The sequence below is a fragment of the Athene cunicularia genome (genome assembly GCF_003259725.1).
Source record: "Athene cunicularia isolate RWA chromosome Z unlocalized genomic scaffold, athCun1 chrZ_part2, whole genome shotgun sequence".
NCBI lineage: Eukaryota > Metazoa > Chordata > Aves > Strigiformes > Strigidae > Athene > Athene cunicularia.
The window spans coordinates 12,606,619-12,622,818 of NW_020799143.1; the positions used below are offsets into that span (position 1 = coordinate 12,606,619).

General features: G+C 36.4%; 1 protein-coding gene across 1 annotated transcript in view; it reads right to left on the reverse strand.

Annotated features, from left to right (window-relative positions):
• CZH9orf3 (chromosome Z C9orf3 homolog) overlaps positions 1–16,200 on the reverse strand; it is a 202,202-nt gene that overhangs the window by 93,584 nt on the left and 92,418 nt on the right. The window contains exons 10-11 of the mRNA XM_026866039.1: positions 11,761–11,804; positions 4,175–4,235 (exon numbers count right to left, since the gene is read on the reverse strand). Of these exons, the coding sequence (XP_026721840.1) occupies positions 4,175–4,235; positions 11,761–11,804 (105 nt within the window). The remainder of the gene's footprint in view (positions 1–4,174; positions 4,236–11,760; positions 11,805–16,200) is intronic.

Below are 16,200 nucleotides of genomic sequence, written 5' to 3' on the forward strand. Positions count from 1 at the left end.
GAAATCTAGAATGCTCCTTTTTTTTTTTTTTTTTAACTGAAGAATGAATCTGCAGAAGATCATTTTCATAACACAAGGTACCAAATGAAATACACACCCAAGGAACATTGAAGATAGATAGTTTACTAGTAAATAATAGTATGCTGTGAAACTGCAGTTTCAGAAGCAAAAGAAAAGGTTATGAAACTGAAATGAGTAAAAAAATTACATGTAGGAGTTCATGAGATGCAGAGACATCCTAATGTTGGTCTACTTCTCAATTAAACAGTGTACAACAGAGTTCAAAATGGGGAAAAATTTTAAGCATATTTTTAAAAGCTTAGTTTTCTAAAGTAGAATAAGAAATTCAGGTAAGAGTGACTGGGCAATATATCACAAAGATTAAGTGTGTGCAGAACTGAGAAAATCTTCCTCAAGAAGCATATGGTCTTCTAGTCTTAAACACTAATTGAACATTTCACAGACTGAAAGACACAACAGAAACTGTCATTTAAGAGAACAAATCAGCAGCAGCAGGGATGAAGTGGATTTAAGTGGTTTCACAGGTGTTTTCCAGCTCTAAATGCCATTTTGTTCTGATTCTACTCCTTGCCAGCTTAACTCATTGACTCAAGTTAGTGGTGTTAAGTCATTACTACTTGCACATGATGAAAAATTGTTATAATCCCCTAGTGAGTCACCTCAGACAGAAGGACATGGTGAAGGTTGCTTGGTTTGATAAAAGGCATTTTCAACAACACAATATGCTTCACTTTATTCAACACCACCATGGTGTGTTCCGAGAAAAATATTCTCATGAAAGCTTTCATTTAAGAAATGCTTGCTTTTCATTTCTTATGCTCCTTATTTTGTGTGAGAAAGCCTTCCTGCACAGCAAGCCTGAAGACAACCACTGCACTATGGCACTCTTCCATGTAAGGAAGAATTGGCCTGTCATTATCACACACCCTTTTTTATAACATTAACCTTTAATGCTTTGGAAAATACCAAGTTTGGAAACGTAACTTGGCACACAGAATTATTTTTTCATAGCAACAGGCCAAATTCTGGCTTTATTTATCAGTATGACAACTCCCTTACGTTGTTATTCTTTATTACTGCTGTTACACACACATGCCCAGAAACTAGCCCAATATTTAGAAAAGACCAAATTACTTTTCCAAGAGTTAAATGGTAATAGAAATTGACAAACGTTAAAGCTTCAGTAGTTATAAGTTGCAAGTATAAAGTGGTGTGTGTGTATATATGTGTATATATATATATATATATGTGTGTGTGTATATAGATATATATATATGTGGTTCCCTGGACAGAGTCAGAATGGCAAATGTAACAAAACACAGGTAAAGGAATATAGGATCTTCAGTTAGACAGTTGCCATGACATATAACTGTAAAGAATACAAAATGCTAATTCCTCTATGGGAAGGATGGTAAGTAATGCTTCAGTAGTCTGGGGAGTGGAAAGTATTTACCCTCATCCATCTTTTGGCACAAGTACCCTTCCAGTGTCCTTTAGCAAGACACTGTTGTGAAGACAGTGAACTCTGTTTTTAAGTGACCATGTTGCTATCAAATTTTAGAGAGTATCAGTTGTGTACAGGTGATAGATTTGGATACAACTGTGGAAGAAAATTCTTAAAAACACTATGGTAGCTAATGCTGTAAATGAACCACACGTGGTGAATTTTCTTTGTAGTCAATGGGTGACATGAATTTCCTTAGCAAAACCCACCTAAACACAGAAATAAAAGATGCCACAAAAACAACCACAGCCACTATAAAATATAAAAATTCTCATATAGGAGAGATATAAAGGAACCATGTTCTGACTTGATTTCCATAATGGACAGCATGATGCAAATTTCCCAACCCCATTACAGAGGATCACCTCTTCAGTAATGAAGTTTCCTCTCCAAATGCAGTGTAGTCTTAGATAATTTTTGTACATTTAAAAAGTTTAAATTCTTAAGTAATTTCTCATAGGTATCTACTAAACCACTAAGAAATACATTCTGTCCCTCTAAGAACAGGTATGCAAGATTAAGAATGATTTTAACTATCCTACTACAGAACTCTGTAGTACAGTCAGCAAAATAATGGTGATAAGCAAAAAGTTGCTGAATCCTGTGTAGGGTACAGGATGCTGCTTCTCTGCCTTTGGGAAATCTTTGGAGCAGAGATTCACCAGATGCTTTTCAGTTGTGCCAGTATTCAGGAAAGATAGTCACCTGCAATGGATGCTCTGTACCTCATACTGCTCGCACTGCTTGACTGTCTAACTCAGCCATAGGACTTTGCCCAAAGGAGCCAACAGAAACCTTCCTCTATGGACACCCTAGTCCAGTCACCTGGCAACCCATGAGAGAGAATAAGTCAGTTCTGTGGCATTCCTGGGCTGCTATTTATGGTGCAGGTAGATGACCTGCATGGAAGAAGGTGGTCTATGTGTCTTCAAATATATTCATCATATTTAGAATATCTAAATACTTTTTAAGGAGGTTTCAATATCAGCTCCTCTATGGCATGTGAGTAGATTTATATTTCTGTAGTCACTAAATACAGTCATATTTAGATTATAGATACTAATGTATTGAGAGCTACTGAGTAACATCTACAGTCTTGATTTCAGGAATAAGGGCTCCCCAAATGATATAATAAAGCATAAAGGAAAGCAGCTTTCCTATTCACTGAATGACAACTCCTCCAGTGCTTTCAATAAACTAGTTCCCATGAGAGCCTGAGAAGTGCTGAAGGCAACAAGGGTAAATCACCAAAAAGGTTACTGAGGGATAAGAGAGAGGGAAGGGGTCAGCATGCTGATGTTCTGTGCTGGGTTTGTTTGGCAGGGGTTTTTGGTAGTGGGGGAAGGAGCTACAACAGTGGCCCCGGTGCGAAGCTTCTCAAACCTCCCTCATCTCCAAGTCAGACCCACTTCTGGACAAAGCTGAGCCAATTAGCAACAGTGGCTTTGGACCAAAACAAATAATCGGAGTTGTTTTGGATCAAAACAAATAATCAGAGCCTTCACACAGCACAGACACAACTAAGCACTTTCAGTTCAGATAATTTAAAAGATTAATATTAAAAGCTTTTAGTATTTAACAACAGAAAATAGTGCTCAGTCTCAACTGCAATAGAGAACACCAGTGAAATATGTTACCCATGCAGCAGATTCATGAGCAAGTCACAGTATTCACAAAATATCAAAGTACAGATAATTTAACATTTAGTTACTGCTTTCAGTATGGCTTTCAAGTAATTAATATACTGACAGATGTGAACAATGCTCCTTACATTTAGTAGAGTCCACAACTATACTGTAAAGCATACTTCCATGTGACTACAGTATTAAACAACAGGATAACATTTGTAAGATTTGCCCTTTGGCAGGTTTGTTGAGATGATGAAAGAAGCAAAAACTTTCAACTGTTAAAAGCTAAAGACAATATGAAGATGTGGAAAGCAGTCATCATCAAAACTGTTTATCTAAAACCATACCTGTTATAAGTTCAGGTAATGTGATGGTTTGACCTTGGCTAAATGCCAGGTACCCACCAAGTCACTCTATCACTTCCTCCCCTTTCCCCTTGTTTTCTCAGCAGGGCAAAGAGGGGGAAGAAAATAAGATAGACCAACCCTAGTGGGTAAAACAAAAGCAGTTTTAATGTAAGCAAAGCGAAGTAAAGGTCCATGCACGGAAGCAAAAGAAAACAGATTTATTCTCTCCTTCCCATGAAGAGGCGGTGTCAGCCCTTCTCAGGAGCAGGGCTCCGATACGCGTAGTGGTTGCCTCGGAGGACCAAGGGTGACCCCACCCCCTTCCTCCTTTCTCCCAGCTTTATACTGAGCAGCCGTCACATGGTCTGGAATATCCCTTTGGTCTGTTCAGGTCAGCTGTCCTGGTTGTGTCACTGCCCAAGATCTTGCCCACCCCGTCCCACTGGGGGAAATGTCGGAAAGAGCCTTGGTGCTGTGTAAGCACTGCTCAGCAGGAGCCACAACACCAGGGTGCTGCCAACACCCTGCCAGCTCCCAGCATAAACCACAGCACCGTGAGGGCTGCTGTAGGGGAAAACCAATTCCAGCTCAGCCAGACCCAGTACAGGTAATGATTTAAATAAGATGTAATGAGAAATACAAGACTCCAGAAATAACTGGTATTTTGTATTTACCTTTGGTATTCCAGAAGTGTCAAGCCAATTCTGGAAGATACTTTCTACAGTTAACCCAGACCTTTAAAAAAAAAAATACATATATTTAAAGACACACACAGACATACCAACTTTTCCACATGAAAATTAACCCTTTAGAAGCTGAGAAAAAACCTGAATTCCAAGTAGTGGTTGTACCACAGTGGTGCTACATTCTTGTTTTTTTAATGTATAATATCAGAGGGTGATATAAGTAAATTAAAGACAGATCAGATTTTGTGAGCTTAAAACTCAAATGATAAATTCAGTGCTTATGAGGATGGACAGAGAGTGTAAGACTGTAAACTGCATTTATGAAGCATGTAAAGTATGAACAGGTACTCTGCTTCTTGTTGAGTGGATTTGTTTCTTTTACAGTAAAAAATAATCACAGGCAAGTAAATTTAGCTGCAGACATTCAAAATCAGTATTTTGTTACAGAAGCAGCCTAAAAGTAAAGATAAAATACTAAAGAAAATGAAATTAAATATAAACTGCCTGAAACTTTTGGGTTTTAAAAAGCACTGGTGGATATTAATCCTCAAAGTTATCTAGTATCTAAGACATTTAGTTTCATCTTTTCTACAGTTTTATATCCTGATAACATTCACAGTGAAGTCATAGAATAGTCTGAAGCCCCCCAAAAAGGAAATAGTTTGTCATGATCAAGCTGTGTGAGACTAAAATAACCACATGCATAAGTATTTGCAAATTCAGAAATTCTATTTCCCTTTCTACTTCTCTAACTTCTGTTGCATTTATTTCAACTCTGGTTGAAGACTTCCCAACTTGCAGGGAAGCGAAGTTAAATTAAAATTTTTTTAAAAATTGCATTGTCCATGCACTATGCCAGTACTGAAAAAAAGGAATTTGAGTAAGGCCTCTAAATATTCTGAGAAGCAGATGTGCATAGTCCTGTGCATGGTTAATGCCTTGGCAAGACTCATTCTAACACTTGCAGCTACCTTCACATATGTAATGTAGACCCATAACCAACAAAGCATTCATAAAAACAGACATTTCAAAGCTCTGAGACAGGAAGGCAAGCAACCCAATACTATTTTAATTTGAATTACATGACAAAGAAGTTGGGGGTTTCTTTCCACCAATATCTGACATGGCTGTGCTCAAAATTCTGACCCTAAAGGTAGTTTATTTATGGACTGTATCAGTGACTAAGAAGGACTTCTACTGAATAAATGAATCAATCATTTTTACTGAATGATTTTTAAACACCTTTATGTATTAACTTTTGCTATGCCAATGGCAGAATGATCAATCACTGTCATGCCTGACATGCAAATGGCTCGAGAGCTTATGGAGTCTCAAAAGCAGTCAAGCAAAATGTTAGTGGATGACTCTTAAACACACTCATAGAGGAAAAATTTCTCTGTGTTTACTGTTTATAGTTATGACCTTTTTTAACTTGGCTAGTTTTGTTTGGAATTATCTGTGTTAAATTACTGATATTACCAGGTGTAACAACAGCACTTATCAGATATGGTTTATATTCTGAGTTAGATATTCTTATCCTTGTTGAATCCAAGATGAAAAATTTACCCTCCATCTCCAAGCAGAACTATGTGTTAGCATTCCTTTGAGGTAGAATTAACAGCTACAACCTCTACTCTACATGATTGTGGTGGGAGATCTGCCATCCCTATTCACACTGAGCAGTATTCTGAAGGAGATTCATTAAAATGAACAGGTCTACCTAAAAGAATAAAATTCTGCCAATGTGAAATAGGGGTGGGAGAATCTGATCAAAATGGAGAGTCAGCTGGCTTCTTATTGAGTAATTGTTCAACAATTACTATAATAAAATCTTGTCTTACAAATACTGCCCTATGTCATTCAGCTACTAAAATATGCTTGCATATACAGGCTACAGCATCATATTGAAAATCAAAAGTGACAGATTAAAGGAAAATAACATATTATAATGACAATAAAGCCACATATACATGCTTTCATTTTCTATTAGTAGTTTTCTTCAGGTTTTGATCAGTCACCTTAAAGTGCAGGCCAAAGATGCTTATTTTTCATGTAATTTAGTCCAAACTTTACTTCAGTATGTCTTTCCAAGTAAGAGATGACATATCAGCCTGGCTGAGGTGACTTTAAAAGACCCAGAAGGGAGAATAATTCCCATGGAAACAAAGAAATCTTCCCAATCACTAAATCTGAAATGTCAAACTACCTCTTGTAACATTAGGAGACTGTAGACTGTCACAGATGAACAAAAATTTCCCTCAGATCATGTGGTTCAAATAATTGCAGCAGTGAAGCAGAAGCATTTCTACATGGCCAGGATTCTGAACTTTTAGGAAATTATCATTGTGCATGTCCAATCACAAATGGAAATCAATTTTCTGCATATAACTGAACATACACACCATTGGTAGTGTTCAACATTCACATTAATCACAGTAATTTCTTAACATCCAGATTTGGTCAGGTTTTAGTAATACCTTGTTATTTGTGCAAAATTATTAAATTTAGAGCGTTTGACTGCTATATCCTTCAGGCTATAATTACCTTCACCTTACCAGAGTGCACTAAAAATTTGTGTCTAGTCTAAGTTAGTTAGCTGAGTCCCTTCCATGGGGAATGGAGAGAAAGAAGTATTTCAGTTGGTCAATTCACCTTCCTTGGGATAAGATAATGTTTTTTCTTATTTCTGTCTGGTTACTATAGAGAGCACATACACAACTAACTTAAAACTGGACACCCAAATTTTATATAATCAAAAGTAGATCAGGTGGATCGTACCATTTATTCTGTCTCAAGCAGCATAATCAGAACAACAATTTTTAATTTGTTATTGCATGAATCAAAACATCCTAAGTGTCCCAATGCTGAAACAGAGCGAGCAGCTAGGAAAAATACTCTTATCTGTTTCATCTAGGAATAAGAAACACAGCTTCACAATGCCAGTTTGTCCTTTTTTTCCCCCCCTAAAGTGTGAGATTTCCTCAGAAATAAAAAAGCTATGCAAAGTAATCTATGCTACATTTGCTATGTAGTGCCTTTAATATACCCTCCGTCGCTTTTAAAGCCAACAACAGCTCAAATCAAAACACTGTCTTTGAAATGAGCTTCTGACACAAAGGGGTTGTGCTGTTCTAACACCCTACTAATCCAGGCAGAAACACCACTAATAAATTGCTCAGCCTCTCCTGAAACTTTGACATTTTTCTCAAGGGCAAAGACAACAATGCTACGGTTTCTCTGCCTACAGCACCCTCAGTTTCTGCTAAACACCTGTCGTATGACCATAGGCAGTCTTGTTTGTACTTGTACACACCTTTTTTTATTCCAACGTAGGACATTCTTTGTGGCACCCATCCAAAAAAGCAACCTATTTTAGCAGTTTAGAGGCATTCACTGTTTTTTTTTTCCCAAATATATTTAGTAATGTACTGAGTATTGCAAAGATCTACTCTAAATGTGATGTGTGAAAGTGGACACTGAAAAACTGTGGGCTTCAGATCAGGCCCAAAAAGTAGATCACAGACTGCTATTTCAAGACTAATGTCCTAGAGAAAGGACACAGGGCCAAATATTTATTGAGGCTGCAGTTCAGTAAAGCGTCCATATTCAGAAAGGGTGTTCACAACCTGCTTATGTTGCAGTTAAGCATCTGTAAGAACTTTGGTGTATGTGATTTACTGAATGGCCTTCTAAGTTAAGGTATTGTATTGGACTGTGGGATCTGGGTTCAATTGATAGGCACTATAACAGCCTTTTACAAGGCTGGATAAGTTCTGCAGTTGCTTTGTACTACAGTTCCCTACTGTAAAATGAGAATACTATTACATCCATCATCTCATCCCTTGTCTATTTGTTTACATGATAAACCAATCGGTCTAAGAATGATCTAATATACATACATACTGTTCACGGCCAGATTCAATGCTTCAGAGCAAGCTCTGTAAAGTACTAACTTTAATGATAATCTGAAAACTAGCATTATAAAAGATGCCAATATATTGAGTTTTCATTGCACAAGGCCCCACAGCATACTACAAACTATCATAAGCCCACTTAATTCCTCAATCAAAAAGAAACCACCTTTAAAATAAGTTGTTGCAGCAAACAAACAGTGCACATAAGAGTATGCAACCTCTTCTTTGTAAAGGAACATAAAATGTCTGCCATATCCAACTAAAAATACTTCAGTGGACATATTTGCTTCATCTGTATATATACATTCATACACAATCATTTTCAAAGTAAGCTATTCCAGTTAATACAGAGTTAGTGCAAATCAAAGATTAGTGACTACTTAGTAATTCTGTCAACTAGCTATAGCTTCCTGCAGATGAGACTTCATTTGGGTTTCATCCGGCATATATGTATTTTGGCTTACCAAAAAAATGGAGGAATCAAAAAGACTGGGAAAAATCTTTCCCAATGATTTGCTTCAGGAGTTAGGTGCTTACCAGATGTTTGTCTCAAAATCACCAGATTCATGACAATGTATCAAAGGAAGCGCATATGAAAGAGACACACACATATTGCTATATCTGAGTAGTTTGAAATTGCAGCATCATTTTAACATTATTTTAACACTTAACTGACAATTTATGAAGACATGCAAGGAATGTGGTTAATAAGTCTGCGTTAGTAGAAATAGCAGAGCTGTAACACAAGCTCTCCTTTGTCTATCGTGCATTATTAAAACCATAGCTTTATTAGTATACTTATTTACTTTAATAAGTAAAATTAAATAAAAAAATACCACCAGAAAACCCCAGAGAACAGAACTGACCTAGTCAAAAAAAATCTGTGGTTGTACAGAGCACAAGCAGCTAAGACTGATTTATCTGAGGCTGGTGAAACTCACCCTCTGCTACAGGGCCTTAAAACACTGAGTCTTTGCACAGCTCACATGCTGGGCAGATGTGAAGAGGATCAATTTGCAGCAAAGGCCATGGGTGTAGTAAGCCTTGGGGAGAACAGAACCACTGAGTTTTATCAAATCTTGGGCAGTATGATATACAGACACATAAGGGGGGGTGTGTGTGTCTTTTGTTGTTTGGTTGAGTTTGTTGTTCTTTTTTAATGTAGTAAAGTTTCAAATTAAATATGAGGAAATAAGCTTCAGTTACAGGTGGGAAATACTGTAGATTTTCCATAGAAAGACCAAGGTAATGTGAGACTATAGCCAGTGCATGTTATTTTTTTTAAGGCTTTGAAAACAGAGAAGGATAATGATATTTGTCCTTGCCATTAGCCCTTCACACACAGAAATAATCTGCCTTAAGGGCAAGTTAGGAAATTTTAAAGGACCAGAAGGTAGTGCTAGGTCTGTCTGATGTCAGCATTCAGCTGCAGAAACAGAAGGATCCTGCCTTGCAGAATGGATTCCTACAGCTAACATGCCATTAAAATTGAGTCAGAGCAACAAGTGAAGTAGCCCTGTAAATTAGGCATATAATCATCCTCCTCTGAGTACAGAAGTAAGCAGAAATCAGTGACTGCCACTTAAGAAGTTACATCTGTATCTCGGAACTGCTCATCACTGGGAATGTAAGAAAAATAATCTCCTGTAAGTAAAAACTAAAGGCATTAAGTACTGCAAGAGTGAGAATCTTATAGCTATAGTCTGCTGTATCCAATAGCAGAAAGCTAATATTGCATTACTCCAATGTAATAATTATAGAACATTACCACATGTTGTATGATTGCTTTCTGCCACTGTTAATCCTATTTTCATTACAAAATTCTCCTATAAGCCAAATTCTACTCCTATCTACACTAGTTTGCTTCTATTGCCACAGCTGAGGGCAGGATTTGGCTTGATTCCCTATTACTACTACTTTGTCTTTTTTTTTTTTTTTTTTTTTTTTTTTTTTTTTTTTTTTTTTTTTTTTTTGAATGATTAGGTCTAGCCTCCATTATGAACTTCTGTATTTGAGAGTGCTTAGTATTTTTCAGTAAGAAGCATCTAGTCTAAATATTAAAATTTTACTTGGTAGAACTGCACAAGTCTGGGAGGTTTTGTGTACAATTTTGTTGCTCTAATCCTGAAATGCATTTCATTCCTATGACTGAAATTTTGTGCGAAAAAGCACTCATCAGCAGATGATATCTGAAAATATTTCGTTTTCATCTTTCCTTCCTTTGCTTTTACTTCAGACTTGTATTTCTGTACTAGCAACAAAGTACATTCAAGAATGAAAAAGCATCTTTGTAGCAGATAAAGGCCTTCTGTATATCCAGATGTTCTATTATTCCTGGCATTCTGTTGATATCTGCACACAAGGTAATTCTGGCAGTAGATAAATTCAAATACGCTATATATCTGATTGTAAAATGAACTACCATAGATCTGAAATTTTGTTCATACATTCTGGAGTGTGGTGACAAGCAAATGGAGACATACTTTTGCATTAGTCTCATTGAAAGTTTAAATATTTTGGCATGTTTTTAAGGCAGAAAATCAGATGTTTATTCAAATAATGTTTTGCACTGGGTTTGGACTTCAGAGAAACACAAGTGGACAAAAGGAAAACAGATTTTATTAACAAATCAATGTATAATTATGCCATTAAATAATCCACTTTACCACTTATTCCATTTAATATTCCTGCATATATTTGGGCTGGAAACTCATATCCAGTGATACAAACAAAATATCATCCTACACTATATCACTGGAAAATATAACCACCCAAACTAAACTCATGATGTCACAAAACACATTATCTCAATGATAAGCAGCTTCTTTGTCCTTCACCCTCTAAGATGTGTTTCACTAAAAAATTCAATACATTTGACATCTATGAACATTTTTTTCCCCAAAAAACTACTCACCCAGATTTATGAAGACTTGGAATCCTGCTCCCCAAAATTTGATTTTTCAAGTGAATGCATTATTTTTAAAAAGTATAATATGTAAAGCTCCACTACAAAAGAACCTGTAATTGTAGCACAGTCTGTATTAACACAGAACAAAACAATGGATAAGCAGGGATGGATTCAAAGCTTTGAAAAAGACTAGCTGTATCATCTTCAGCCAGTCACAGGTACACACAGGAGGATTTTGAAAGATATGTCAGGCAATTAATGCTGTATTTTCATTAGCATTTTCCATCCTTCTCCATTTGGAACACTGTATGACGAGGAGAGGATGGTAGCAGACCACTGCTTGAGAAAAATCCACCTTCTCTGGTTTCCCAGATCCACAGCAAAGCTCTGGCCTCCTTGCTCCACGGTGCCATGTGCCAAAAGCAGCTCACAGGAGGATCACAGATTAGTTTGAGCAAGCAGCTGGGCCTGGCACTTCTGATCACACAGTGAACACAGGACCTCAAAGCTGCCCTAACATGCAAGTTAAAGGCACTGCTTGGGAGGAGCATGGCAAAGCAGTAACACAGCAAGTCTCATATTTTTTATTAATATATGTGTGAGAATTTTCAGAGAAAGCTACACACCCACACTTGAAAAAAAACAAGCAGAACAATACTAAACAAAATCCTACTAGTGTCGTCTAGCACAGCCAATATTTCAATCTGATTTCTACTTTCTTTTTTGACTTTTCTAGCCTGGTTCTCACTTACTCTTTTTGTTCAGGGATGTCTTCCAACAGCATGCAAAGAAAATCCTGGAAAATGAACAAAGCACGACAGTTAATATGTTTATGAAAACATAACTCTGTCTGCACTGCTAGTGAGCAATGGATTTCTAAAGACTGCAGATTACAGAATGATAAGAAAGTTTATATATCCACTATGGTGATATGCTGCTCAGTTATATAAATAACATTATGTTTGTCAGTTCTCCAACCCGCTCAAGTTAAAAAGTGTTAATATTGAAAGAAAATAGGCTTGAAAAGCCTGCTGGCTATTTTAACACAATCCCACATTCCCCCTTTTATTTAATCTATAATACACACAAACTATATTTAAAACTGTCAATGCACATACTCAAAGGCTAAGAAACACCAGAATTAAGAGCGTTTGTGCTCTCTACATTGTGCTTATGTTATCACACTGTCTTTAATTATATAATCACATAAGGCTTTTTTTCCTTAATGCACATACCTGACTGGAAGACCACACCTACTCCTCATTCTGAAGAACCACAAAATTCAGAATGTTGCTGCCAACCAGACCAACCAAGGAGTAAAGTCTTCAAAAAAAGGTAACTAGAATTTCCTTCATGGATTTAGAAAGAATTAATTTCCTTCATGGATTTTGCAATGGCAATGTAACAGCATTACTATCATCCTCACAATATTATCACATTATCACTATAGTATGATAAGCTCTCTTTAGAAAGTTACACTTGACGTCACTCAAAGATTCTCTGGCACCACACACTATACATGATCTAATTTTAATGACAATCTCTTTGACACAATGCACTTCTCTAAACAATCTCATAAGAGTATTTATTAATATGAATTATCCATTTATATGCTATTTCATACATAATACATCCACTTTATTAATATAATCTTTGTGGAGACAAGTTTCATAGGTTAATGATGTTTCTCACTGCAATATATGAATGCAGGCTGATTTCTGATTGCAAGTACTTGCTATCTAAGGTCTTGAAGAATGTTTCCTAAAAGGCAGAAAACTTATCTAGGGACTCTGCCACAGTATTCAACAAAACATGCTTCTTCTTTGTCTGATTATGGCATTGTTAGGGAGACAAAGAAAGAATGATTGCACAACTGAAACTACTGGTAACACGGTTAAGCCTTCCTCCTTTAGATTACAAGTGAGATTCATGCTATGTTGCAGTGGTCGCAAAATTTGCTTATGCCAGAAGGTAAATTACACAGCACTGGGCTGTCCTTCTGTGGCAAGAATGCCATCATTAACTGCCAGAGTCACTCTGTCCTAACTACAGTGTATTGTTGATAAAGTGTGAAATCTCCTTATTTCATACTACTACTTGCAGTTCTGTACCATTATTCCGTATGTAAACAGAGAATTACTGTCACCTTCTACTTGTGAACGCTTTGCTGGAGGTACAGAGTAAGCTTACATGGAAATAAAGAATATGAAAAGATCATCATTAGAGTTGTTTAAAAAATGTGGAAAAATAATACTGAAGTGGTCATCCTTGGTGCTGTTTGCATCATCTCTATAAACATTAATGCAGCTGAATTCCTTGATTGAATGGCATCAACTTTTTATAATCAATCCCATAGTACACTTGAAGATACCTCTGGTATTAGAAGGGCAGTTATATCCTGTATATTATACTATGAAATTAAACATCTCCTTTGTGATTATAGCTGTCTTCATTTTTCATTTTTGAATTTTATCTATTAAGAATAAGGCAGTAACCATCATTCTACACACCTTCTTAAAATTAGAATTAATCTATTCTATCTTAACTGCTTCTATTCTGATGCTCTAAAACAGAATAGGAAAACAAGCTACCACTTACCTCATATTTACATGACTTAACATTTGCTTTGTATCAAGTCTGCATGACACATCTCATTATAGGTCTGACTTTTTAGTTGCTTGCAATTTTGCCAATCTTCAACCATCTGGAGGGAAATTTTATCCTCAGGATACTTTTTCTTCCTCACCAGATTAAATGGTTCAGAAGTGTCCAAGGGAAGCATCCGAGAGAAAATTTACGTAATAACATGGCTTTGTTTAAGCTTTGATGCCATTTCTTAAAAGGTTCTAGTTACTTTACACTTTGAAGCAAAGACTTGTGAATGACCAGGGTATTCAAATAAATGCTGAGTCAGCTCTTAAATTTTAGTTTGTTTCCTGTCTTTGTTGCAAGTAAATCAATGAAGTGAGAAAAGAAAATATGTTAGAAATCACATGCCACCACAGTGCTGCCTTATTAACAAACCGGCTTATATTCATATGATTAAATAATCTTACTTCCCTACATATACCTGTTGTTCCCTGGCTGGAAACCCAGAGGCTAGAAAACAACTTTTCCCTATATAAAGAAACTTATTCTGCAGTTTGTGGAATTTTGCTGACATTTAGTCAAACTGAAAAAGCCTTTGAAAAAATGAGTTCACACACATTTGCTAAGGATTTGCTTTGAGCGTCATAATTAAATTCCCTAAGGACTCTTGTCTGCCCTCACCATAGTCCAGACTGAAGTCAACAATTTTAATCTCAACTACAATTATGGACTGCTGCTGAGCAGATCAAATCTGGATACAGACTGAGAACTTAGATCAAGAAGTAGTTTTCTTTGCCCTGTTAACGCATGTAGCATACCTGAGTCAAAGGCAAAGAAAAGTGAAGACTCAATGACTGAAAAGCAGGTTGTTAGAAGTAATTTTGAGAACCTTAAGAATGAAGTTAACTTGAACTAGACAGGTCTGGTTCTAGAAGACCTTTTATTTCATGCTGTATTAGTACTCCAATTCTTGTCTTGAACAATGAGCATATTTCTACTCTTGAACTTTTTTGAGGCACTAGATAGCTATCTCATATTAAAGGACATACTAAAAGACATTTTTTATATCCCTTTATGAAAAACTCAAATCTAGATATTTCAAGTTCTCTATGACCAACAGATACTTTCAGTTAAATTCTCTGAAATATAAATGGGATGCATAAGAGCAATGGTGATTTTGTGACTAAAAGTGATACATCTAAAAAGACATTCAGTTAGCAACAAATAAACTCCAAATGCACTTACATCCAACTCCTTATGGAAGTTACCCACTCAAAGTTAAACTATCCCTATTAGTTCTGCAGTTTGAAAATTACACAACTAAATGGTAAACATTTCTTTGTCCCTTTTGGGCAGAAAAATAAATAAATATGATCCTAGGAAGGATGTATGGTTGCCTAATTTAGAATAATTGTGATTATGGGAGGTATGTCAGTTTAGTGTGTAGCCTGTGCTCAAACTCCATTTTACAAAGTCTATAAACTGGGCTATTTATTACGAGATAAATGAAGCAGTTTTGGCTTTTTATATGTGCAGAAAACAATGAAAAGTTGCATTTGGAATGGCAGCAGGCCTTACTTCCAGGAGACTGATCCAGAATGGAAATAGGTGGACCTCTGCTTTCCTACAGTGGGTCTGCAATGATTACATTGTCTTGAACTGGTGTTTCAATGCTGAAGGAAAATCTTTCTTGAAAGGAAATATGAACCATAGCACGGTAAAGGACTGTGTTGGGAACAGTGTAAAATCAAATCTGCATTTGTTTTTCTATTTTATCTCAAAAAGTTCTATTTTAAGAAGATTTTATTGTGTGGATTTCACATGCACAGGTCCTAAATATAGCACACGAAGTGTGAAGAAAAAAAAGCTTAGCACTCTGGACAAAACTCTGATAAACCAATGCATAGATACAAAAGAGGAACAGATGTTTTCTTCAAAGCAAACATAGATAGGAAGGTAATTTGATCACAGGTATTGGCTCATGAGAAGCATAACAGTGATGTGGTTTGAGGAATACTGCGCTGATGTGGCCTATGTTGTCCCTGTTCTGTAGAAGTGGAGAGAAAGATGTTTGGTTACCAAGACTGGCTGTTTCAAAATCCATGCCTAGAATTGGAGAGGTTGTTTCACAAGGTTAGGCTTCTAAACCAGACATCTGTTCTCAGACCACTGTTAGTTGAGATGTTTTCTGGATGGAAGAAAAAAAGCTAGAGGGCTCTTATATACTATGCCTGTGGAGGCAATGCATACAAACGAAGAAAAAATGTTAGTATAGCTTCTCTTTAGTTTTTACTCTGTGCTCACAAGAGCATAGAGGAGTTCTCCACACCTTACTGATGTAGATTTGTGGTATACCAGATGCTGTATTTTAAAATCAGGCAATGAAGTAGGTTTGTTCCAGACATTATTGTCTGTAAACCCCAAACCTGTGTGTGTAAGACTTCCTGATTTAAAACTTTGACTATATTTCTTGCAACCCCAAACAGCAAAATGAAAAACAGAACATTATTTATTCTGCACTGTATTGCATGCAGATGAAAGAGGTTATTCTTGCAAGTGTATAGTCATGTAAGCTCTTAAGCAAATATTCGTGTATAAGAGAA